At 34.9% G+C, this 25,945-nt stretch overlaps 1 protein-coding gene across 1 annotated transcript; it reads right to left on the bottom strand.

Moving 5' to 3' along the window:
* Positions 1-758: 758 nt before the first annotated feature.
* Positions 759-25,945, bottom strand: LOC150095441 (uncharacterized). Its single transcript, XM_090410784.1, has 4 exons — positions 25,865-25,945; positions 12,262-12,361; positions 11,005-11,183; positions 759-1,004 (listed from the first exon to the last, which is right to left on the bottom strand). Exons 1-4 carry the CDS (start codon positions 25,901-25,903, stop codon positions 882-884), a joined length of 441 nt encoding a protein of 146 aa, XP_090266910.1. The 5' UTR covers positions 25,904-25,945; the 3' UTR covers positions 759-881.

The following is a 25,945-nucleotide window of genomic DNA, read 5'->3' as shown; positions in this document are numbered from 1 at the left end:
CAACTGCTCATGAGTGCATATAATAATAGATAATATGGCTAGCATATACGAGTACTTCAGCGATGACCAGTTCTCTATAAGAATTAGAGAAGATAAACCAGTTCTACTGAACCTCATAAGGAATTTTTGAATTCATGTAAGAAGGATAAAAAGTTGCCACTTTGTAAAGCTAGTTGAAATAATAATAATGATGATGATGCCTTTAAATTAGTTAACTGCTTATGGTGAAAATGGATAAGAGAGGGATATGACCTATGGGCTGCTCATTAATATTATATTTTATAGACAATATAATTCCAGGAGAATATTTTTAAATAAATCATATTAAAGCATCACTTAAGACCTAAGTGCAATGTTTAAAAATGTAGTCAGAATTTTTATTTACTTAAGGAGTAGAAAAAATAAGATTGCATTTCTTTCTTATGCTTCCTTTCCCCCCCCCTCCTTTTTTTCTTTTTTCGAATAGCAAATAGTTGTTTATTTTATTTAATGCTACTTGATGATTTTTAGTTCTACCCTTTTCTAAATCGTTGAAAACTGCGCATTTATGAAGTGAAATAATTTTGTTCTTTTAGTGTCCAAATACTTTGGCTGAATAATGGCTACAACTTATTTAGAATTGAAACTTGGAGTTTGGAAGATATTAGAATAATTAAGGAATGAGTAACACGATGCCTATACACCATTGGTGAAAGTATTTATTAAAACTTTATACACTCAAGGAACTGAACTTCAAATAAATTTGGTAGTTTATTTCGTACAATGCATATCTCTAGATTTTGAGAAATACCTTTAAAACACATTTCTGATTTTTTTAAAAAATATTTTGGTCCTCATAAAGTTTTCATCCTTTTTTTTTTTTTGGAAAATATTTTCATATTTCAACCAACATGAACATTACCAGTCCCATATTTGCAGATGACTGTTTTTACTTCATCCCCATCGAGTTCCAGTGTCGAATGGTAACGTATGGCAAGTGTATTTATAAAAGTCCCAGATGGACACTGAAAAATAGATCAACAAAGCATAATTTAGAATGTCTAATTTTAATTGAAACATTGTTATATGTGTTTTAATGTCAATGAGATTTGCTAATGGATTTAATTTTGGTTTATGTCGAGTTTTTATTTTTCTTCTTATTCAACTAAATATAAAAAGTTTAGTCGAATAAAAAGAAATCTTTGCAGCGCAAAATATATGAAAATTACATAACGCTGATTTTAAATCGTACATACATTTCATAAGGACTGCGTAAGATAAACTACGAGTATAGTGAGAAAAATCATGATGATGATGAAGTTGATAACACTTTGTATTATGAATTTTCTCATTATAGTTTATTAAGATAAACTATAATGAGGACTGCATAAGTGCAGGTCCTTATAAAAACTGTATTTATTTAAACGCTGATTTCATTTAGGTTTGTTTTATTTAAAATCAGCATTATATAATATTCATATATTTTACGTTGGAAATATCTTGATATTCAAGTAAAATTTTTATATTTATTTTTTATTTATATTTGATGATTAGTTTCCTTTCATCCATACGGATGGTAAGGGCAGCTATGCTATCATACTGGGGAAGTGACTATGAGCAAAGTGATTTCCCGTTACCTTCCTTGCCGTACTATGTCCTATGGCTGTATCCTCTATGATCACGAGTCCGGTTTGCCTGTTTGTGGGATGAAAACACCCCCAGGATAAACTGGGGAAAAACCCTGCTGTCCACGCCCACGACCGACTAACTTGGCTATGGTTGAGGAAGATCCTTCAGCTCTTCACGTCTCCGACGAGAATCGAACCTAGGACACTCCTTCCCCAAGCATATGGTTGCGAAGCGCACAGCCACTAGGCCAGTGTTTCTCAGCGTGGAGCAATTTAAAGATTTTGGAGGGAAATTAGAAAATCTACATGTACTGTACATATTTATATGATACTTTTTCAGAATTTGGCTGACTATTATGCTAGGGGGTGGGGGGAAGGCATCAAAATCCTTGAGACATTGAGGTGGGGCATCAAAATCTTTGAGACGTTAAGGTGGAGCATGATCCAAAAAAAGTTGAGAAACACTGCACTAGGCTAACCGCGCGGGCATATTTATATTTAGAATCCATTAATTATAATGCTACCTCTAGGGTAGGCGGTAGCATTACAATTTATGAATTCTAATGACTTTACATGAATAACTACAAAACTGGAAAGTATAACACACTCAGTAGAATACTGTGTATCAGTTACTGGTAAACTGATCAGTTCATTGGAAGTTTTGAAGAGACGAATAGATAATGTGCTATTTGAATGTGTTCCTAGAGCTCGAAAAACAAATAAGGTGGAGTGAAATGGATGTGCAACCCTTTTAAGCAAGAGATCCATCAGAGGACGATGATGTGGGAGAATATTGTAAGAATAATAGTCAGAAGAGTTATGAAATACACGTGCATAAAAACGCAGGCCAGAAAAAATACGAGTATTCCGGAAAGCTGAATCGGAGTATGAACAAAAATTGGTTATGCAGAAACCGAAAGAATTTTATTGTTAAACTGCAAGTAAAAGAAAGAAGGAATATGGAAGAATAACTTTACTGGAGGTAGACGTTACCCTTCTATCAGAAGCAGATGCGATTGCTAAAATAACGAGTGCCTACTTCGCTAAGATCAATCAACCTGGTGTACGTCATAGTGCACAGTGCTACCACTACATTGGATGAAGAGATATGCATAAGAAGGAGGTTCTAGAGCTGTTACATAAACTGGATAAGAATTCGGTAAGACGGAAAGATAGGATATCAGCATGTGTCAGCCGAAATGGCTGAGTCCTTGTCATATTTGTATAATTTGAGTCCAAACCAGGAAAGATCCCATAGAAATGGAAAAAATGCTGCATGATAATATACAGGGGTAATGCAAAGACAGATGTGTCTAACCATTGACTTATAGGTATCTCTAGTAATTGTGAAAATTTTAGGGATATTGATAAGAACTTGCATACAGACTTGGAACAGCCTGGGTTTACTAAAGGAATGACACTCTATGTGACTGAGTTACATAGAGAGATTGGATACACTATGATAATCTTACACTTTTTCTAGGCATATGATAGGATACCTCATGAAAGCTGTTGCATAAACTGAATATGGGATAGCAGTATAAGCTGTTAAGTTGGATAAGTGAGTGGCTAAAGTACAGGTATAAGAAACTGGTATATGGCGATATAATCCTGCCAGATTTTAGGTGACAAGTGGTGTTGCCCCAGAGACCAATCCTTGGACCATTGTTATTCAGTCTGCATATAATAATGTTAGTTTGTTCATTTGTTTGCTGAATATGTAAAAATAGGCAAGGCAATTAGGGATGCAACTGATATACAACATTTACAGGGTGATTTTAGCATATTGGAAGTGTGGGGAAAACGATAATAACTTTCAATTCAATTTTATTAAGTGTAAAGTTATGCGCTTTGGCATGATGAGATATTTAACCTTTTATTATATTGGTGGGTAATTTTTTGAGAAACTGAGGCTAGAGATCTTGGAAATATAGTGGATATGAAGTTGAAGTTCAAAAGTCACCTAGCCAAAACTGCAAAGCCAACTCAGAGGATAATTGCCTTGTTGAAACGAACGTTGGCATGTAAGGCTAAGGAAGTAATTTTGCCTAAGTCCTGGATACGACCGCTACTGTGTGCAGATTTGGTCTCCTGGGTTCCTAAAGGAAGAAAGAAGCTGTGGAAAAGCTGCAAAGAAGAGTTTAAAAAATTAGTTCGGGATTACGGAATGTAGGTTACGAGGATGGATTGAGAATATGTGGAATGCAGACAGTGCCGGCGCCACCATTTAGGCGAACTAGGCAACCGCCTAGGGCGACAACCACGAAGGGGTACAAAACTTCAATTTATGCTTTATTCATACGTTACTAAAATATCAGAATTAAATAGTGATATATGATTTAGGTATCAATTCTTTTTCCTTATCCCTCACACATCACACTATTTTACTAATTAACTCTTGGTTCTTTTTTGTTCCTTACCACAAGATAAATATTTTAAAACGTTAACATTTTAAAATATTAAATTTCGGTATTTTATAACTTTTTTATAAATGAATTATAACAGAGAATTTTCAAATTAATTAAAAAAAGAAAATAAAAAAAGCCCTATTAATTTAACCTGAAAGACAATTTTATTTTGTTTAATGTCAATTAGAAACATTTTAGTTTATGAAATAAGGGGCGCACTTGTAAACTTTGCCTAGGGCGCAAAATAACCTGGCACCTACAGTGACTGCAGACATTTATAAACAGGAACGGTAATATGACAGAATTCCTATACGTAAGCCAGGCAAGGATCCTCACCTGTCTCAAAATTATCGTCCAATCAGTCTCATCTCCAACCTAGGCAAGATTGCGGAGAAGGTCATCCTCGCACGTCTTCAAACCTTAATAAATGAACTGGACATCCTTCCTAAAGAGCAGTTCGGTTTTCGGCAATACCACAGTACTACTCACCAAATCCACAGAATAGCGGAATACATTACTACCAGCTACAACTGGCGTCAATACACGGGAACTGTTTTCCTTGACCTATCTATAGCATTTAACAAAATATGCCATTTTGGATTGTTACATAAATTTATCTCAGCTGGTATCTCAATGAAATTGACACATTTAGTTAGTTCATATCTGCAAAACAGGACCATGCAAGTCAAGATTAACGGCACTACCTCATCTCAGCGACCCATCTCGGCCGGAGTACCACAGGGATCACTACTGGCTCCATTGCTGTTCTCTGTATACATGTCTGATATCTCGCACAACCCAGTGTCATCCATCTTGGCCCTGTATGCAGATGACACAGATTATTAGCAGAACTCTACGACCACATTTCGTTATTAGAAAACTTCAAGAAAACCTTCTAAAATTAGAAAGATGGTTTTCCAAATGGAGACTGCAATAAATCCCCTAAAAAGTTCAGCTATTCTCTTCACAAAAAGGTCGATATCTCCTGTAGGAGACATCTTATTATTCAACACCAAAATTCCTTGGCAGACGGAAACAAAATATTTAGGTGTCGTCCTCGAAAAAAAATTAACTTTTAACCAACACATCAAGGCTACATGTACAAAGGCATCTAAAGCCATCGCTCAGATCTACCCCCTAATATATAGAAGCAGCAAGCTAAACATCAGAATCAAACTGCTTTTATACCAGCTGACGATTCGTCCTATAGTTACTTATGCTTCTCCAGCCTGGAGCCACACCTCCACTACAAATATTATCAAATTGCAACGTGTTCAGAACAAATGCTTGAGAATGATCCTAAACACCCCCTGGTTCGTCAGAAATCATCAACTTCACCGAGATACAAATATTCCTTATATCTTCTCCTCTACAAACTTTAGCTGCAAAGTTCTTCCTAAAGACGTCCACTCATCCCAATGATCTAGTTCAGCAAGCTGTAGCCTATGAGCCTACGGATACATTCAAACACAAAAGACCAAAAGCCATTTTAATTTCCTTCAGTGATGTATGATCTCCATGCCCATTCTGGGCGAGCAAACTGCTCATAATATTTTCCCTCACTGTGACCGTAACAGACAACGGGAAATATGATAAGCTTTTCGCTTCACCCCTTAAGTCATAAATGTTAATTGTCAATGAGAGAAGCCTATAAATTTTTGGAAAGGGTGTTATAGGATATCGGTTGTTGATGAAAATGTTTATTGTATGGAAGGTGAGAAGAGGATTATGTGCGGTTAAGAAAGAGAAAAGAGCTAGATTTCCTCTCACAGAACTGAGAGGAAATCTAGCCCTTTGTGAGTGGAAGAATTTGCCTGTTAAGTATTGAATGCATCAAGTGTGAATGAGTTTAAGAGAAGGTATGACAGCTGGTGTGGATGGCGAATGGCCTCCATTCACGGGTCTTTGACTCACTGGAGGTCTGTAATAATAATAATAAGGATGAGGGGAAGATATTAAACAAAATTGATTATAAGAATGTTGCTTGAGTTTGTAGTGAGTAATGGAGAGTTACTTGCATTTACACAGTTACTTTTTCGAACAGCAAGGAATAGAGAAGACTGGAAGATCCTGCTCAAGAGAAGACTCCACCCGTCTTAGACGGAAGAGAAGAAGAAATGGAGAGTTAAAGAATTTTAACACTATCGTTTGCCAGGAAGGAATAAATGTGATGTTCATGCTGGTAGGAAATAATAAAAAGTTAGGACTATTAAAGAGATGGGGGACCTTTGGCACCACCCCCTCTCTTTGACTGCAGAATACACAGGAATTGCAAACTAAATGAAGTAAATTTATTTATATTTATGACCATTAGGCACTGCAGTGACTTCATGGCGATATAATATAAATATCAGCTGTTATCCATTGAGTTGTATAAAGGCCATAATATCGGTTAAAAAAAGTAAAGATTTTTTTCCTCAAAAATGTTGAAGAGAGAAAAAAAAGTGGGTAGTGACTGTAATGATGTGGTAAAATCACAGACAAAATGAACGTTGAATTGATTAGTTAAACCTTTTCTATAAAGAAATGCAAGAATTGCAAAATAAATATATAATAAAATAAGTTTCTATATTCAAATTAGTATCTTGAGATAACAGACCATGTACTGAGGACGTTTCCAAAACTTTAGAAGGGTTGCAATTAGGAAAAAGGGGAGGGGGGGGTGTTTATTGCTTAAAAAGGACCTACACTATGAAACTGACAACTCATTAAATTCATATACAGGATCAAAGTTTAAGGTTTTTTTTTTTTTTTTTGTGTGTGTGTGTGTTATAAATGTTGCATAAATATTGGACAGTAAATCACATGGACGCACAACTAGAAGTGGCACTCATAGGGGTAATGATATATCTGTCTGCAGTAACTCTTCATGGTAGTGCGATTACAGCATATGAACGAAGCCATTCCATTGGATTGTAACAGTAGCGCATATACGTGTTACACGATGCAGTGGCTAATCCTTACGTAGTTGCATATCTTGAGTAATGTAACTTTTATTGTAAGCAATTGTGGAACAATAATGTTGAAATTATCATCTAGCATAATTATGTTAACATTACCTAGTTTTGCCTAAAAGTACATTTCAGTATTGTACAGAGCAAATTTACATGAGCCTCCGTAGCTCAATCGGTATACACAAAGCCCTTTGGTCGGAAAGACGCGGATTAGATTCCCGTCCATGATGTGAGGAACCTTTATCTGGCCTCTTTTACCTAAAGGTGAGTTAGTCAGGCTCATACGGAGGTGGAGAGTTTTCTCCTGGTAACTCTGGTTTTTTATTCCTCAAAACAGGCGAACCGGAACCGTGAACACACACACACACATCTACAGACATAAATACTTCCCCCCCCCCCGCTGTCCAAAGTCAGGCTCTGCGACAAGCAGTTTGGGTTCGCTTTAAGTCGCATCATGCAAAATAGCGAATCCTGCACCAAGCAGGTTATAACGCGAGGAAGAAGAAGTATTCTTCATTTTGTCTTCTTCTTAGAAGATAAAGTGATGTTTTACACAACATATTGCTGAAATATTTAAAAAAAAAAAAAAAAAAAAAAAACGTTGTTAGTTAAAACTGTAAAGTAAGTTAAGCGCAAGCCCGCCCCTGCTACTTGTAGAGCATAAACAATATCTCCCTATTTATGCCAACTAGAGATGTGTATTATTAAGGCAACGTTGATAAGCTGAACGCGAAGGTTTAAATTCACTGAGCCATATTGCTACTTAACAATTGGGGAACGTGGAAAGAACACCATACTAAAAGCACTCTATAACGTTCACTGATTAAAATATAAGCGGATGGGGAGGTGAGATTAGTAAGTCGAGAGCAGAAGTGCGAACTCAGTGATCAGACCTTCAGCCAGTCAAGTAACAAGATAATTGGTTGTTTTGGATTTACAGCCGAAGCAACTCAGGCTGTGATGCCAGTGCATTACGTCTGTTAACTGCGTGTAATCTTATGCCCGGTTCGCCTGTTTAGTGGGATGAAAAAGCCAAGTTTCTCGGAGGGAAACTCTGCTACCTCTGTTTAAGGCGAGGAGAGGAATACGTATTAGTGTCTTTTGTTACGGTAGCAGGAATAAATTCATGCATTTTGGGAAGTTAAAAAAAATAGCGAATCACGTTTAGCGTAACTATCTTGACAGTTCTCCTAGAGGCGTATTTAGTATTATAACAATAATAATTAATTTCGTCATATTTCTTTGGATTGCCATCGAAAGGAATTAATTTTTGATCTATTGATTACAATTTTAATGCACTTTCTTGCAAGAAATTAAAAAAAAAATGTTTCAAAGGGTGCTACATCAGACAATGCTGCAACAAAAATGCGTTATTATAAGGTATTAACATTACTCGAGTGCCTTTCGAAGATTGCGGTGTACTCTAGATCTTCTTTACAAAAGTAATAGACTGACACAGAATAACTTATCTTACGATAACTATTTTGCTCTTTTGTTTTATCAGAAAGTATAAATTTCAAAACTTTTCATACTAAATTTATCATGTCGTGAAAACAAAACAAAAGGAATTGCTTAAAGTTTTCTGATGACCAGTGATGGTGAATCTTTCCCAATGGAGTACTAAAATATAAATGGGTAAATAAATAAGTGAAGTTTAGTGGATACAGTAAAGTGTAGCGAAGTATTGAAGATGAGTAGTAGGGTAGGCACTTCTGACCAGATCAAGATCAAGATAAGATAAGGAATCGTGACGTAATTGGTTGTTCAGATGATGTCATGAGTTTGGAATGTTTTGGAATTTTTCTGGGGAACATCTGTGTGTGTGTGACGTCACGTTGTTTGTTTGATTCCCTTTTTTTTTTTTTTTCTAGACTGGTGGGGATATCTACAGATATAGTAACAAAATTGTCACTTTTCAGGTGAAATCTTCTCCACTAAAATACTGGCTATTAATTTAATACCCGATTTCTTTTGCTTCCAAGAGTTGACACAGTTTCTTGAAATATTTGAGGGCTTGCATGAACAGATAAGACTTTTAATTCAGTGAGTGGATTTTCAAAAAAAAAAGTCTCTGGTTAGTTTGTGGCAAGAAATTTCACATTTCACAAGAAAAAAAATCATTTGTACTTTATTCATTTCAAAAGACACAATTACATTATTAGCTATCACATCAGTCTTCCCCCGCCCCCACGTTCTCCTAATGGAATAGCATGCGTTGTCAAGTTTAAAAAAAAAAAGTTTCGACTCCCTGTCATATGTTTTGAACTTTTATCATGTACAAAGGTTTGAAAAGAAAAGAAAAATGTACCTTCTTTTCTACACCAAGCTGTTTAAGAGTTTGGTAACGTGATGGGTTAAAATATCTACAGTCTCTCTGTAAAATAATCAAATTCTAACAGTCGTACTTTAACCACGACTGTTTTTTTCTAGGCTGGTGAAGCTATCTACAGATATAGTAACAAAATTGTCACTTTTCAGGTGAAATCTTCTCCACTAAAAATTCTGGCTATTAATTTAATACCCGATTCCTTTTGCTTCCAAGAGTTGACACGGTTTCTTGAAATATTTGAGGGCTTGCATGAACAAATAAGACTTTTAATTCACTGAGTGGATTTTCAAAAAAAAATGTCTCTGGTTAGTTTGTGGCAAGAAATTTCACAAGAAAAAAAAAAACAAGTAAGACCATATATATATATATATATATATATATATATATATATATATATATATATATATATATATATATATATATGGTCTTACTTAAATTACATAACAATTTACACATTTATTTCAGTGAAGTATTCTTTACAAATTGTATTTACTGAATCTAACATACAGAAAATAAATAAAGTGAAAAATAACGTGAGGAGCTGAAGGATCTTCCTCAGCTCCTCACGTTATTTTTCCAAGTTAGCCGGTCTTGGGCGTGGACAGTAGGGTTTTCCCCAGTTTATCCTGGGGTTTTTCATCCTGCAAAGCAGGCAAACCGACCTTGAGAACTCAACATTACAGGACATAGGATACACCCGGGTGTAGGGCTGACCACCTTGTCCTGTGAACGGTTTGAGGTTCGATGATTAATAAACCCTCGACACCACAAGGTAAAAGAGGGAAAGGAAGATTAGATGAGATGGGAGTTTTACATAGTCCGGAAACGCTCTCTAAAGACCAAACATGTAACTTTTTCAAACCACATCAGGTTTTCACTGAACGGCGCAATTGTCTAACACTGGTTGATAAAATTCATCTTCCACCAAAGGATAATCACAAATATCCATACCCACGGCGGGATCTGAACCCGCAGCCTGTTGGGTGGAGAGCAGGTACGCTAAGCACTCGGCCAAATTCAGAGGGAAGCGTTTTCATCAGTAGGGAGGGAAAAAATCAGAAATCATTCAAGAAGGCTGAAAAACAGTGAAGTTAGCAAGGACGTAAGACGCGGATTTTATTGTAGTGAGTGATGGTGCTTGCATTATGTGAGTTGCACGGGAATTCTTATTTTAGTTTGATAATCATTAAATAAACAATATGATACGATGTAAATAACCTATATGGTACGTACATTAAACAATATTGTGACTTACTAATAATAATATAGTTTTATGTTGCAACTAAAGTAAGTTATTCATTTCATTTTGCTTTAATACGATTTAAAATAATCACATTAAAGCAAAATGAAATTTATTATTATTATTTAAAATATTTATGATAATTTAAAATAGTAGAAATATATTTGGAATTATTTTTAGTTAAAAAAAAAACAGAATAATATATCCATTGACTTTTTTTTAATCTCTTCAGTGTTTTGCAATCCCGACCAAGCATTTAAAAAAAAAAGAAGTCAAAAATTTAATCATGCATGGAAAATAAACATATTGCATTTGGGTTGACTATAAACGTCAACTCAAAATTAAAGGCGTAAATAAGAAGATTGCAATTCATTGTCTTTTGCAAAATATTTTTATAATAACTATTTTTTTATTGATTGATCAGCGAACTTATCGAAAAATACTTATCAAAAATATATATACCTACCGAATGACCGACACAAGTTCCGCATCCTTCTAAAGGTATCTTAAATACGTAATTTCTTCTTCCGTTACCACGAATGCTGCATCCTCCTTTCGCTTCAGGCCCAGCTTGCACGACACCTTTGAAAGGCTCGACGAAATTCAGATTGATGAGAATTTCTCCCGTGTCGCAGGAGAGTGAGACTATTTTGAAAAGATTAAATATATATATATAGTATGTGTGTATTATATACAGTATATTAAAAGGCCTCGCATACTCCTTATAAGGGAATAAAAAAGGCATTAGCTTATTGTTATGATTATTATATATGTATATATACAGTGCGCTTCGCAACCATATGCCTGGGGAAGGAGTGTCCTAGGTTCGATTCTCGTCGACGACGTGAGGAGCTCAAGGATTTTCCTCAGCCATAGCCAAGTTATCTGGTCTTGGTCGTGGATAACAGGGTTCCCCCCCCCCCAATTTATCTGGGGGTTTTCATCCCTCAAGCAAGCAAACCGGCCCTGTGAACACACACACACACCCGGATTACAGTCATGAATACGTCTCAGCCAGATTCCGGTCCCGAGCTCGGGTAAAGCTGGGAGTTGGGGAAAGAGATGGATTTTCTCTTTCCCCAACCACCCCATAAAAAATCTCACAAAGAACACTTTGTGGGCAATGCCTACAAAGTCACATAGGGTCGGAAAAACGATTGCAGTAACAAACATCCTGAATATGCAAAAAAAAAAAAAAATCAACGTAACTTAAACTTCAAATCAACTTTCTCTATCATATATAAAATGGAAATTCGAATTTTTCTATGATATGCATCGCAATAGAGAAAATCGATCTCTTAAAAGCAACTCATATGTCTACAGACTATTAGGATTTCACAGGCATCGGTAATATTAGACGCTGTCCCATCATAATTCCAGAGTTTCAGGGGGGGAAGGAACACGGTAATTTCCTGTGCCAAAGATGTACTAATTCAGGAATCAGATCCTATAATTAGCGACTAAAACTGAGTCTCTATAACAGTGTTTCTTCTGCTGGCCTGGATCGATGGACATACACTTTGCACAAGACTAAGCCAGCATTCTTGTATTTTATATACAAATAAAGCTGATAATTTCTCTGGAGTATGAAAGGCATTAATCTTTTCATGATTCAAACTGTTTTATGTTGTTGGTTCAATGAGCTCATTAGGAGGAGCTTTGAAACGAAAGTTGTACCGTCTTATATTTTAAATAACAGACATATTTCACAAACATTACATACCTTTGGTTTTATCTGTTCTGAACTCGCTCTGTAATCCCTGAGCGGGTCGGTATCTAGCTCCACTTCGCAGTCTTTGTCCAGAATTTAACTCAGGTAATATCTAGTAAACGAAAATAAATATAAATATGATATTTATGATAGCTACTTGCCATAACCCTATGATTGTTGTAAAAGCATATATTTTGATTATTTAAGCCACAAGAAAATTATTTGTAGAAAAGGCAGATCAAAAACTTAATCAATATATCTTACCAAAAATTTAGATTTTTTAGGCGCTAAGACTAAGTGTGACCTCGTCTTTTCAGCGCTCTCTTTGGTTGTTATAATCGACAAGTTTGCTATCACTAAGAAAAGGGATGGACTGACTTCTCTAGGACAAATTGACTTAGAACCATTTGATAAGGCACTTTAACAAATAAAGCTATTTGCTCGGACCACACTAGTCTATTTTCAGACAACACTATAACGATATGGAGGCAATTACGAGTGTGTCCATTGCCTAAATATCATTGATAGCCTTCGTCTTAGCTTTCGTCTACTCAATCCTGAAGGGAGACTACTCACCCTCCAGGATTTCAAAAAAGTCTTAAAAACTATAAAGTTATTTTAAAATGTTTGAATATTTAGGTAAGCTTCACTATATCATAGTTTAAATTTATTTTCATTTTTAAGAAAACAATTATATTAAGAAATACTTATATTATTGCATTTTAACTTTATTTTTTATCTATTTAATACTTGAGGTAAACGCATGAGTTTCGTTATAAATAAACCGAACCCAGTATTACCGACATTATACGGATATTTTCATGATAGTATACGATATGATATGTATGATGAGTCTAATATGAAATACATATTTAATAAAATTTTCATGTTCAGTTTCAAATTTTAACAAGGATGGGTGAGATCTAGATTTTTTGCTAAGGGTCGTGAAAGAGTGGAATGCGTTTTCTGCAGTTGTGTTTAGTTCTGCGTCAGTGAATCAATTTAATGATAGGTATAAAAGATGCTCTATGAATAATTGTTAGCATCTCCTCCAATTATGAAATGTCAGTTGGATTGTGAATGATATGACACAATATGAGGTATATTGCGAACTATGCTGTGAGCCTCCAGTGATGGGCTTTTTGACACCATGCAGATAACTGTGAACAATAAGCATAATAAAATTAACTCCCCACATTCACTGGTAATCTGCAAAGCGTCTCACATACTGTTTATGACCAATGCAAATACCAGTGATTATATTCTCAGACGGAAACCAAACCAGCAAACTTTACGAGACACTGAACCGACGGAAAATACAACAGAGGGGATGGGGGGTGGAAAGTTCTGAAAAAAAAAACAGTGATATAACCACAAGAAAGAACGTAGTAGTAGAAGAGTTATAAGCGTAACTTTTTTTCTTATATTCTTATACCCTCGTACGCATTTTGTCCTAGGTGTATATCAGAACTTTTCACACGCCTCGCCCTGGTAATCTACCCGCTAGCTCTGAACGAATCATTTTACACAGCAACAGAGGAAAGTAAAACAAAGGCTGGCTCATCCTCAAACATGCTGAAAAATATTGATACACTCATTTTGAAGGATGTTGCTGTAAACAATGCAGGATGCAGACAAACAAAATTAGCAAGTTTCAACGGAACACCTGGTATAGACGATACAAAAAGAGGGGGGGGGCGGAATAGATTACGCCCAACGCTAAAGAAACATGAATGTCGGCGAAATCCCGACACACATATAATCGCTAGAGTTAGAATTTTCTGGTAACAATAGTTAAAAAATACAAATATATTGGTGTCCAAAATCTAAAAACCAACACCATTTCTGAATATTACAAACGCAAAATTGAGACGAATCAGCGGTGGCAATATACATACATATACAGTATATATCTTTCGATTAGAAATGAGTTACACATTCAAATTTTCAGTTCGTGCGCAAAGAGGGCACGTTATTGCACGAAGCACGATGAAAGGCAAAAGGGGCGCTAAGCGAATTGTGTTCACTTATCGTGACGGAATAAAGCATGATGATGTAATGACATCATCTCGATGATTTCATCGCAGGAAACAGTTGGAAAGCTTGAAGGTTTCAATTACTGCTATTGCCAGAGAGTTTGGAAATTCATAGAGGGGGGGGGGGGATATCCGTAGTATCGAGGCTCTGGGCAGCGTTTCAAACCAATGGAAAGATATGTTCCAGAAAGTAAGAGAGTTTTTGTTATAACAGCAAAACATAATCGGTGTGCTGCGTCCATTGCGCATCATGTGCAGAAGATTAAAATCGGTTAACTGCGCAGATGACCAAAACTTGACATTTTAGTCTACTGCGCATGATGCGCAGTAGACTAAAATGAGTTTTCTGCGCATCAGACCAAAATCGGTCCACTGCGCATCACGTGTAAAAGGCCAAAATAGATCGACTGCGCATGATGCGCAATAGACCCAAAATGAGTTTTCTACGCATCATGCACAGAAGATTAAAATCGGTCCATAGCGCACCATGCGCAGAAGACCAAAATAGGTGAACTGCGCATGATGCGCAGTAGACCAAAATTAGTTTTCTGCGCATTATGCGCAGTAGACCAAAATCGGTCACTGTGCATGATGTGCCAAAGACTAAAATCGGTCCATTGCACATCATGCACAGAAGACCAAAATAGATCTACTGCGCGTGTTGCGCAGTAAACGAAAATGAGTTTTCTGAGCAGAAGACCAAAATCGGTCCTTTGCACATCATGCAAAATGAGTTTTCTACGCATCATGCGCATAAAACCAAAATCTGTCCATTGCGCAGTCTATCCATTCGCAGTAGATTAAAATCCGCAGCATACAGCAACATAGGAAAGTAAATAAAAGACCTCGTATCATAAATTTATTGCAATAATGAATAATAAAATACAACGCTCAATTAAAGTTAAAATAATAGACAAAATGAAAGAAACAAAGAAACCATGATTACACAGGAAATCAGTCACTACATAAAAATCAGAGATAAAGTGTATAAAAAGTTTAAAAAATACCCGCACAATCAATATTATGAACATAGTTTCAAGTACTATAGGAATTGATACATCATAAATTAAAAGAAAGTAAAAACGAGTACTATAGAAATGAATTCCTAAAATGCCAAGGAAATCCCAGAAAACAATGCAAGTTTGTGAATAAATTAATCGGTAAAGATACACACAAACAAAACCTCCCCATATTTAAAGATATCGATAGGAATAGAGAAAATGGAGACAGAGGATTGGCTGAAGAATTCAATAAACCATTTTGCCACAGTCAGTGAAAGCATTCGGCAAAATGCTAAACCCACTCCTCAGAATTGTACTCCCAAGAGACTTGATAACTCCATATATCTTTTCCCCACTTGTGAAAACGAAATCAAAAATGTTATAGCTAGCCTAAAAACAACCAAAACTTCAGGGTATGATGGTATTAATCACAAACATTGTTAAAGAATGCCAATGTACATCATAGAACCCCTAATATACATTTTTAACTTATCACTGATGACAGGCACGTTTCCATCAGATTTTAAGAAAGCCGTAGTTGTACCTATTTACAAAAGGGAAACAAAAATAACTTGATAAATTACAGACTGATCTCCCTTCTACCGGTCTTTTCGAAAATATTAGAGAAATTGGGTTCAGGCAAAAGTTTAGCACAGAACATGCTTTACTGAACTTCACCAACACAGTTTATACCTCCCTTAACGAACATAAACTAACACTAGCAGTATTTCTAGATATACACAAAGCTTTTGACTCTGTATCACATGAAATTTTAATAAAAAAAAAAAATAGAAGTCATAGGAATACGAAGTACTGCCCTAAACTGGTTCAAAAATTACTTAAATGCAAGATCACAAATTGTAAAAATAAACAACAGCTATAGCAGCTCCAAAACAGTAGACTGCTGTGTACCACAAGGATCTGTCTTGGGACCAATTTTATTTAATATTTATATCGATGACTTCTGCAATCTTAAACTAAACAGTAAAATAAATACTTTTGCAGATGATACAGTACTAATTTTCTCCACAGACACAGCCGAACAAATGAAAACCATCGTGAATGCTGATCTTTTGAAAGTAACAAATTGATTCCAGTCAAACAAACTCAGTCTGAATGTCTCAAAAACTAATATGTAAATTTTAACTTGCGAAATACAACTGGCAAAATGAACTTTACTGCACAATTAATTTTGCATGATTGGAATTGCGGGACAAATTCAAATTGCAACTGCGAGAAAACAGAAAAAGTCAGTGTAATAACTTACTTGGGATTAAAAATTGATAGTAATTTAAGCTGGAAACCGCATATTACCGATGTCGTAAAGAAAGTAAGGATTATGTTAAACAGACTTTACTACCTAAAAAGATTCTTAAATTTAAATATGCTAAAAATATATTCTGCCTGGATTCAGAGCACACTACAATATGGTATATTAAGTTGGGGAGGAATCTATCACACTACTCTGAAACCTTTAGTCTCGACTCAGAATAAAGTAATTAAAATCTTAACTAGAAACAAATATAAGGATACTGCAATGTGTAATAAATACACCATGCTAAACATACTACCCCTTAGATATTTATACGTCTATAGGGTACTGTTATTCATAAAAAACGACAACGAATACTTATATATCAAATAAGATACTTTCCTTAGTAGACATAAAGGGGCCTAAAATATTTAGTTCCAAATCAAATAAAGAAGCAATACACAAACATTATACTTATTTAGCGCCAAAAGTATTCAACACACTGTCTTTAACAATAAGAAATGAAACTAACTCAAACAAATACAAAACTCTAATCAAAGAGTATTTATTTTCCTACAGAAATGAGGAAGCTCTGTTCAAAATAATTGTATAAATTATTGGTTTTTAGCATATTTGTATTCAAATATCCAGTCTTATGTGTAAAACTAAAATTTAAATGCTATTTAACTGCTTTGTTTTATTTTGTTCCTAATTAATTATTATGCAACTTTCTCTGTATGATGAAATTTTATTTTATCTGCGATTTTATTATGTAATTATATTATAATAATATGTAAAATGTATATTATGTGAATGTACATATATGTATATAATGAAAATGAATTACATAAATTTTTGTAACTTTATGCATATCGTAACCTGGATGAGCTGTTGCTCTTAGGTTACACATATGATTGTGAAAATTTTGTACTATTATAGGAAGCTTACAATAAAAAATAAATTACCTTAAAAAAAAAATCCATACATTCCAAAATTTCCAAACCCATTCCAAAAATCAGTTACCTTTTTCTGAATCACCAAAACATTTTTTCCATCATCCACAGCATTTCTTGCAAGGATATCATGCACAGTCATTAAGAGTAGCGAATGGAGGAGCCCAGATGTCCATGACCTGGCCTACAACCCTTCTGGAATATAGAGCAAACCATGAATACGGATGCCACATCCAATGGATGCGGCATCCGTATTCATCCGGTGTGTACAGTATTAAAATCTTCTATCTGACAATGTCTAGAATCCATCACAGCTTTACAACATTCACCGAATCTTAATAAATGCGGTGAAGGACACCTATAGAGGGCGCCAGCTGCTAGTGTGTTTGTAGTGTATTTCTTTGAAAATTCATTGGTGGTTAATTCAAAATATTGGCATAATAATTTACAGTATAAGCTAAATAAATTTTGTTAATAATTATTAATTCTAATAATTATCTGCGCATTCAAGTATTCATCATACTTGAATGCTCAGCTTGCAAATACCTTTTAAGTCATTAAGATTTGAAAGTGATTATGCCCAATGTAACCAGGTAAATTTATGACGAGAGGCCTGTTTGTAAGAATGTTACGTGCCCTGTTAATGTAATAATGGTAACGAATATTTTTTGGTTGTAACGCGAAATATATTTCGCTGTAACGAGCACTTTTGATATTTTTCCATAATTAGGTAAACATATGTATGCTAATGCGGTCTAGACGTTATTTCATGTGCCAAGTATGCCTGATTATTTCCCATAATCACATACATCGTCTTGCAACAATGCATTATCGCTAGTTATCTTCTCTTCTTCTTCTTCTTCTTCAACCTTCTGATTCTGTCCACTGCTGGACGAAGGTCTCCCCCATGATTTTCTAGATCACTCGGTTTTCTGCTTCTCCCATCCATCTCACTCCTGCAATTTGTTCCAGTTCATCTCTCCACCTTCTTCTCGGTCTTCCTCTTTGTCTTGCTACATCCATTGGTCTCCGTTCTGTTGTTTTTCTAGTCCATCTCCCGTCACTGCATCTGGCAAATATGGCCAGCCCATCTCCACTTAGCCTGTTTAATGTATTTTACAATATCCATGACACCTGTTTGAGATCATATCCAGATATTTGTCTTCCTATCTCTTAATGTTATTTTTAGCATACTTCTTTCCATGCGATGTTGTGCTGTTCTCAGCTTTTTGTTTAGGGCTTCTGTTAAAGTCCATGTTTCTCCTCCATATGTTAGGACAGGAAGTATGCACTGGTCGAAAGCTTTCCTTTTTAGACTCATAGGGATGTCTCTCATTTTCCCATAAGCCATCCATCCAAGGTGAATTCTTCGTTCAATCTCTTTTCTTTGGCACTCCTCAAAGGATAACAATTGGCCCAAATATACATATGAAGTAACTACTTCATGGTTTTCAATTTTGATATCATTTCAATAATGATTTATTCATCATTATTTTTGTTTTTTCTCTATTTATTTTTAATTCATTTCTTTCGAGGCTTCATTTAGCTGATTTAGCCTTCCTTCCAGATCTTCAAGATTATCTGCTATCAGGACAATATCATCTGCAAATTTCAGATGATGCATCCTTTCTCCATTTATGTTTATTCCTTTTGTTACCCAATCAAGGCTTCTGAAGACTTCCTCTAGTGCAGCTGTAAATAATTTGGGAGATATGGTGTCGCCTTGCCGGATGCCTTTTTGTATTGGGAACTTTTCACTGTTTTTATATAATTTAATTACAGAAGTTGCATTATTGTAAATATGTTTTAGTATTTCAATATATGGTTTCTCAGTTCCCTGGGTTTCAAGTGCTTTTAGTGTTGCAGATGTTTTAACTTATTATTAGTCGCAGAATGTGGGCCAACGATCCGCGTCATTTTTTACGCTGGCGGTACTATCTGCAAAAAATCGAGTAGTAACATATGAACTGTGAGAGCTTATAACTGTACGAAATGTAAATTTCGTATACCGGGTTTAACATTCTGTAAAATAGGCAGTCAACAGTTGTTATAAGCTTCATATTCTTATATGAAGGAGATTTTTTATTGAATAATTTCTTGAATTACTGCTTAGGCAATAATTCAAGACTAAACAAAACACCAATCCTATGGTTTCTCATCGCATGATAGATTGCAGATAATATATACGACTAGATTCAGATATGTTGAGCCTAAATCAAGGCTCCCGATATTTTCTCAGCTTTCTAAATCCAAGTCTTCTATTCTTTAAGCCTGTCTCTGAATTTGAAGCAGCTTATAGGTACAATGTACAGTTCATTTCTGCACATTCCTGACTTAATTTGACTGTGTTAAAGATACCAAGCAATTTTATAAGCTAGGTTTTTTAATCCTTTTTCCCAAGTAAGCAAACTTGACTTACTTGTCTGTTTGCTTAATTGGGAAAAAGGATTAAAAAAAACTAGCGCTTATGAAATTGCTTGGTATCTTTAACATAATATATACCCAAGGTAAAAAAAAAAAACTTTCTAACCATATTACTCTAATCCTGAGATTTTTATTTAATGAGGTCAAAGCACCTCATGGTAACTTGTTTAGGTAAAATATTTATAAGCTCTGAATACAGAAGAAATACCAAGGGTGAATACTTCACCCTTAGCATTTTTTAGGTTTGGCTCCCACTGACGAGACCTCAATAAAGGTCGAAACCGGTATGGGTAGTGATCATTACCTTAATGCATAGCATCATACAATTCCGCAAGGAAATTTGCTTTGCATTAGGGGAAAATTCTAAGGAAAGTGATCAGATCTTGCTCCACCTTTACCACGAGTTGCCTAGTGTTGCACTACGTGCAGCCGCAAACTTGACTTACTTGTCTGTTTGCTTACTTGGGAAAAATGATTAAAAAACCTAGCTTATAAAATTGCTTGGTATCTTTAAAATAATATATACCCAATGTAAAAAAAACTTTCTACTTAATTTGACTATGTTTTCTGGAAGGTTTATCTCTTTGCGGATTTCTTTTTATTTCTTTTAATTTTTTTTTACGTGGTCCGAAAACCCTGTTCCAGAACAAACGCGAAATTTTTTAAGTAACTTTCGGTTTCAAATAAGTGGAAAGGTCGTCTCACGCCGGCGATGGTATTCATTTCCTACATAATGACATCGACAAATATCCAAGCCCAAGGAGTATTCGAACCGTCGCCTAATGGTTGGAGAGCGAATAAATTAATCAACCGGCCAACCAAACCCGCATAATTACGCCATACGCGGGATCATTGTAATCTAGGTAATGATCAGGCAGCGGTGAGCATAAATTGTCACTAGAATAAAAATAAAATAAACAAAAATTATAATTCATGTTTCCAGTATTTTGTGTGTGTGTGTGTGTGTGTGTGTGTGTGTGTGTGTGTGTGTGTGTGTGTGTGTGTGTGTGTGTGTGTGTGTGTGTGTGTGTGTGTGTGTGTGTGTGTGTGCGCGCGCGCGCGTGTGCGTGCGTGTGTGCGCGAATTAAAGAAATCCACAATAGCAATCTATTGACTATAACAAAATATTCCCGTAGTTCCTACGATTTACTAAAGTAAGATACTTAGTAAATTGGTTTTACCAATTTCAAATCACCAATGAAAGAGTGTGACATGTGAAGCAACAGCAGACAATATCACAGACACCATTAACTTAGTATGACCACAAATGGCCGTAAATTATTTCCAAGGAAATGGTCTAGCGCTTGCCCTACTTTATGCAATGAACTTGTTAGAGACCTGTTTGACTACCTCGGCTGTGCAGTAAAATTACGAACACCCACACATTTGTCTTTATGTTCTTTAAACATTTGCCAAGAATTCCAAGATCTCTCTCTCTCTCACTCACTCAAACGCACTATTTATTATTATTAGCAGAAATATCCAGGGAGTTGGGACTATCTGAGGGAGATGATCAATATGAAGATAAGCAGGCACTCGGAAGAATCAGCATTCAGGGACCTTGAAAATATAGTTAACGAAGGAAAAAACAAAGATCTAGTGGGCAAAGCATAAAGAACAAAACCGAGTTTCAGGTTAGATACTAAACTAGACACGAACACCAATAGTATGGTGTTATAATCCGGGTAATCCGTTAGATAATCCGGAAACCGTATTCTAGAAATCAACCAAGGAACTTTTCAAGCTGCTTCCGGTCTCCATAAACCAGGCGGTGGACTTGCACCGGGTTACAAAAATTGCCAACAGCCTAATGACTTTCATGCCTGTTTTGGATTCAAACGAACAGTTTGAGCGGAGACGATATCCGATAGGCGTGCATAATTATAAAAATCAATATAAAAAAGAAAAAGAAAGAAGTCAAACATCCATTGCCAAACGCTGTTTTAATTATTTCGAGGCTCGTATTTGTTTCACATAAAAATAATGCTCATGTTACTCCTCTAAAGATGGCATGATGAAATATGAAGGTAACATTAAACAGTGCTAAAAAGCCTTGCTGAAATATGACAAATTCATTGCAGGAGACAGTAAGTAAATATAATTCATACATACAAATCAAAATTTGTATGAAACTCAGTATGTATTTCTAGAATCAATATTGTTATACAGTTGTACTGATTATTCACTGAATGAAACAAAGTATAAGATGTATTTATTTCTTCTTATTATTATTACTTGAGTTTCAGTATCATAAACACAGTATCAGTGCAGACGATTTTGGTCAATCCTAAATTTCTTCATCTTAGTTGAGCCTATCACAACTAGTAAGAGTTATGCTGGGCGGGAAAAAAAGTACTTGAAACTAGTAATAAGTTGCAATAAGTACTTAAAACAGTACTTATTACAACTATGAAAAATGAGTTGCATAATAAATTATATGAAAATATTCATGAATATTCCTAAGGTAATTTGTATACTACTCTCAAATGAAAAACTTATAATCCTCAACTAGATAAATGCACGCCTTTATAAGTTCATGAATTTTTCCTTCATTTCTTCTTTGCTATGCCTTTAGTGCCCAAATCAAGCCTTGACCTCCTGGATTTCTTGCCTCCAACCCTGTCAGTCCAGAACCTCACTTCTCCGGTTCGAAACATTACACTATAAATCTATCCATTATAATTTTAAAAGTATCGAGACCAGTTTTTCAATAAATGCTTTATCTACTACTATCTATGCTTATCAATAAGTAGTCCATGTGTTCCCTTATTCTCACTTAATATAGAGTCACCACTTTATTATTTTGATGAGTAGATTAAAACATAAACCAGACGAGGATGTTTTCAAGTTTTCTCCTATTTCATTACATCGGTCAAGTTGTCTATCTATACTGTATACGAATATGTATATATATAATTAGATAACGCAACAGTGCATTAGACATAACTCAAGCATTAACTGTAATTATTAGCAACTGATATATATTCCGGATGTAACAAATTTCTAATGCATCAACAAATGCACTTAAAATTTGACAGATGGGTTTTCTATTACCACTTCTGATAGGCACAATGAAGAGGACCGGCGAATATGTTATAACTGTTCTTAATATTCCGTGCACATACAGACTTCACTTTGTGCCTTGCCACTGTTTCACATTCGCTAACGAACTCAGAAATACTTATAAATGCAACAGTGTTATAGATAGAGTGCAATAAAATATTTGAGTGAAAATGATTATATAGTATGGCGCAAAAAAAAAAAAAAAAAAAACCTCAATAAAAGCCTTTCGACTCTGTTATAGTTCAAGTACCATTTCCTTTCCTTTCCTTTCCTTTTTCTTTTCTTTTTTTTTTTTTTGTGCAATACCGTATATTTATCATATGAACATCACATTATCATTACATAATTGATCATATCTATATTATTATTGCTGATATCCTATTCAGAAGAAGGGGAAAAAAAGCACTTTGCAGCATTCTTAGAAAAGCAGCACATTCCTGAGGCACGTTTTTTTTTTTTTTTTTTTTAATTCAGGAATGTTTTTTTTCTCGAAATATTTGGGTAAATTGATCTGAATATAAAGAAATCACCAAAGACAATGGAATAGCACTCAACTCTCACTTAATTGCTTTTTTTGTTGTTGTTGTCGGTCAGTATTACATTTCAACATTCTTAGAGTCTACAGTGTTGATGTAAGCGTGAGTCCCATTTTAAAATGAAACAAACCATTGCGTGTATTCCCGGAGTCGTACGTTGATATGTTAACCAAATTCGTACAAGTCGACTCTAGCAACATGCAGTCAAGTGGGAAGTGGAAAAGAACGTACGGAATTTGAAGATGATCTATCAACTTGTGACTTTAGTAAGTAATATCATCAACTAATGTAAATGCACCTCAGTAATTTAAAAAAAAATGCACAGGAAGATTCAGAAAGCTAACACCAAATGATCATAGAATGGTCGAAACAGATCTCCATTTGTTTCGATTGCATGAACATAGAATTCTTGGTGTTTCACTATCTGAGGAGCAGTAATCCCTAAATGGTGCCTTTTGTACAGCAAAAAATACTAAAATGTCCTTTCGGAGGAAATTATCAAAGAAAAGTTGAGAAATAATCTACTAGAGTAATACTTTTTCGATGATAGTAATATTAAGTACAATTTCGTACGCAATATTTACAGTGTTTCAATTACTAAATTTTATACGCTAAACGGCAATATACGTTGGTGCAGGATGCATGTTACACTATTCTCAAGAATCTGGCCATCTACTTACGATGCTAACACTGAAATAAATAAATAAAGGAGTACGTGATATGTCGATATATTTGATCAATCAAGTGTGAGATTTCAATTTGGGTTTGTCTATTTTTTCTACTTTAATTTTACGAAAAGTATTACTCTAGTCCACTTTTTATCAACCTTCCTTCAGTAATCGTCTCTAAAGGAATTTTTAGTAATCCCCCACCCCCTAATCGTCCTCTGTAGATTCCCATATCAATATATTATTTTCGTGAGTGCTTTTTTCATCATGTTTCAATTATGAAAGCAAATAAGTACGAGAAAATTGCGATATTAAAGGAAGACTGCATGGTTAGTGATTTTCTTATTCCTGTTGAATGGAGTATATGACATGGTTACAAAAAAAAAAAAAAAAAAAGAAGTATATCCTTATGTAATGAATATATAGATTATGAATCGGACATATGCAGCATGTCTCAAAGGTATATCTATATTTATTCACGATTTTAAAATAATTAAATTTCCTCATTTGATATGTCAATTTTCTTTCGTCTGGTAGCGTTACAGTACAGACATGCGATGTTCCTAATATATTTTCGAACCAAAAAACTAATTCCCCCCTCAAAAAAAAAGAAACAATTTTTGCTCCCTGACGGAATCGTCTTCGTCGAAAACACTGTTTCTTCCACATACTTTTACATTTCCAAGCTGGCATTTTATGCGTATAAATAACATTTACGAAATACATTGTATGCAATCTTTTGTTACTAGAGAGAGAGAGAGAGAGGGCGAGAGGGGGGGGGGACTTTAGTGGTGTGAATTAAACAAGCTTAGATTACAAATAACAATAAATAAATAAAATATTTTTGTGAACCTTGCAAAAACGCGATGTATTATTTTATTTAGTATGAAACTAATTCATAACTAAAACTGCTATTTCAAAACAACTTGGATGTAACAATATAACAGAAAGAAATAAAAAAAAATTGCACCATGTTAGATACCATTATCTTTAAATAAGTTATATTATGTTCACATGCTTCTTGTTCTTCAAAATTAATGTAGTATACTAGTAAGCAGCAATTACCTTCAGTGGATTACACGGCCTACCGTAAGTGTGTGTGTGTGTGTGTGTGTGTGTGGTGTGTGTGTGTGTCCATGCTTAGTTTGGTGGCTGAAATGAATATCAATGATTAATTATACCATTCTTCGATATTTGAATGAATTATAAATTTATAATATTTGCAGGTGAATATTTGTAAATAAATAAATAAATGAAAAATGGCATTTAGAATTAAGGACAGAATGATGATCACACTTGTAATAAATATAAGTGTATACTTGAGATTTTTAGACTAATTCTATTTTGTTTGGTGGATTGTTTATAAAAATAATCATGCAAGTTGGTCCGCATTGTACAACTTACTTTGTATTGTATGATTTTTAAAAAAAAATATGATTCAATAATATATAACTTCATGCTTCCTTTTCATAGATTAGTCTACTGTGATATCCTCAATTTTCCTCAAGTAAACTGAACTGAACACACACATGCATAAAAAATAAACTACAAAATACACTTAACTGGGAATAATAATATTCCATTCTTCCATATGGTGATCTAAAAACAATGTTACATCTATTCCGTGATGATCGAAAAGTCAGTTAACATTTCTGAGTAGAAAAACTGCCGTAATTACTTACTGTAAGAACTAACCCCGTCAATAGCCACAGAGGTCCCATGATTGTTCTCTATCGTCTCCACGGTCAGCTGTTGCCTTCTTT

This window comes from Typopeltis vanoorti, chromosome 20 (genome assembly GCF_054136105.1).
Source record: "Typopeltis vanoorti isolate ZY-2024b chromosome 20, IOZ_Tvanoo_1.0, whole genome shotgun sequence".
In the NCBI taxonomy this organism is placed as follows: domain Eukaryota; kingdom Metazoa; phylum Arthropoda; class Arachnida; order Uropygi; family Thelyphonidae; genus Typopeltis; species Typopeltis vanoorti.
This window is presented reverse-complemented; position numbering and strand designations above follow the sequence as displayed.

Excerpts from the sequence above, each read along its gene's own strand:
- LOC150095441 (XM_090410784.1), bottom strand. The coding sequence starts at position 25,903 with ATGGGACCTCTGTGGCTATTGACGGGGTTAGTTCTTACA. Across the intron at positions 12,362-25,864 it reads TGACGGGGTTAGTTCTTACA|ATATTACCTGAGTTAAATTC; the intron begins GTAAGTAATTAC and ends TTCGTTTACTAG. Across the intron at positions 1,005-11,004 it reads GAACTTGTGTCGGTCATTCG|TGTCCATCTGGGACTTTTAT; the intron begins GTAGGTATATAT and ends TCTATTTTTCAG.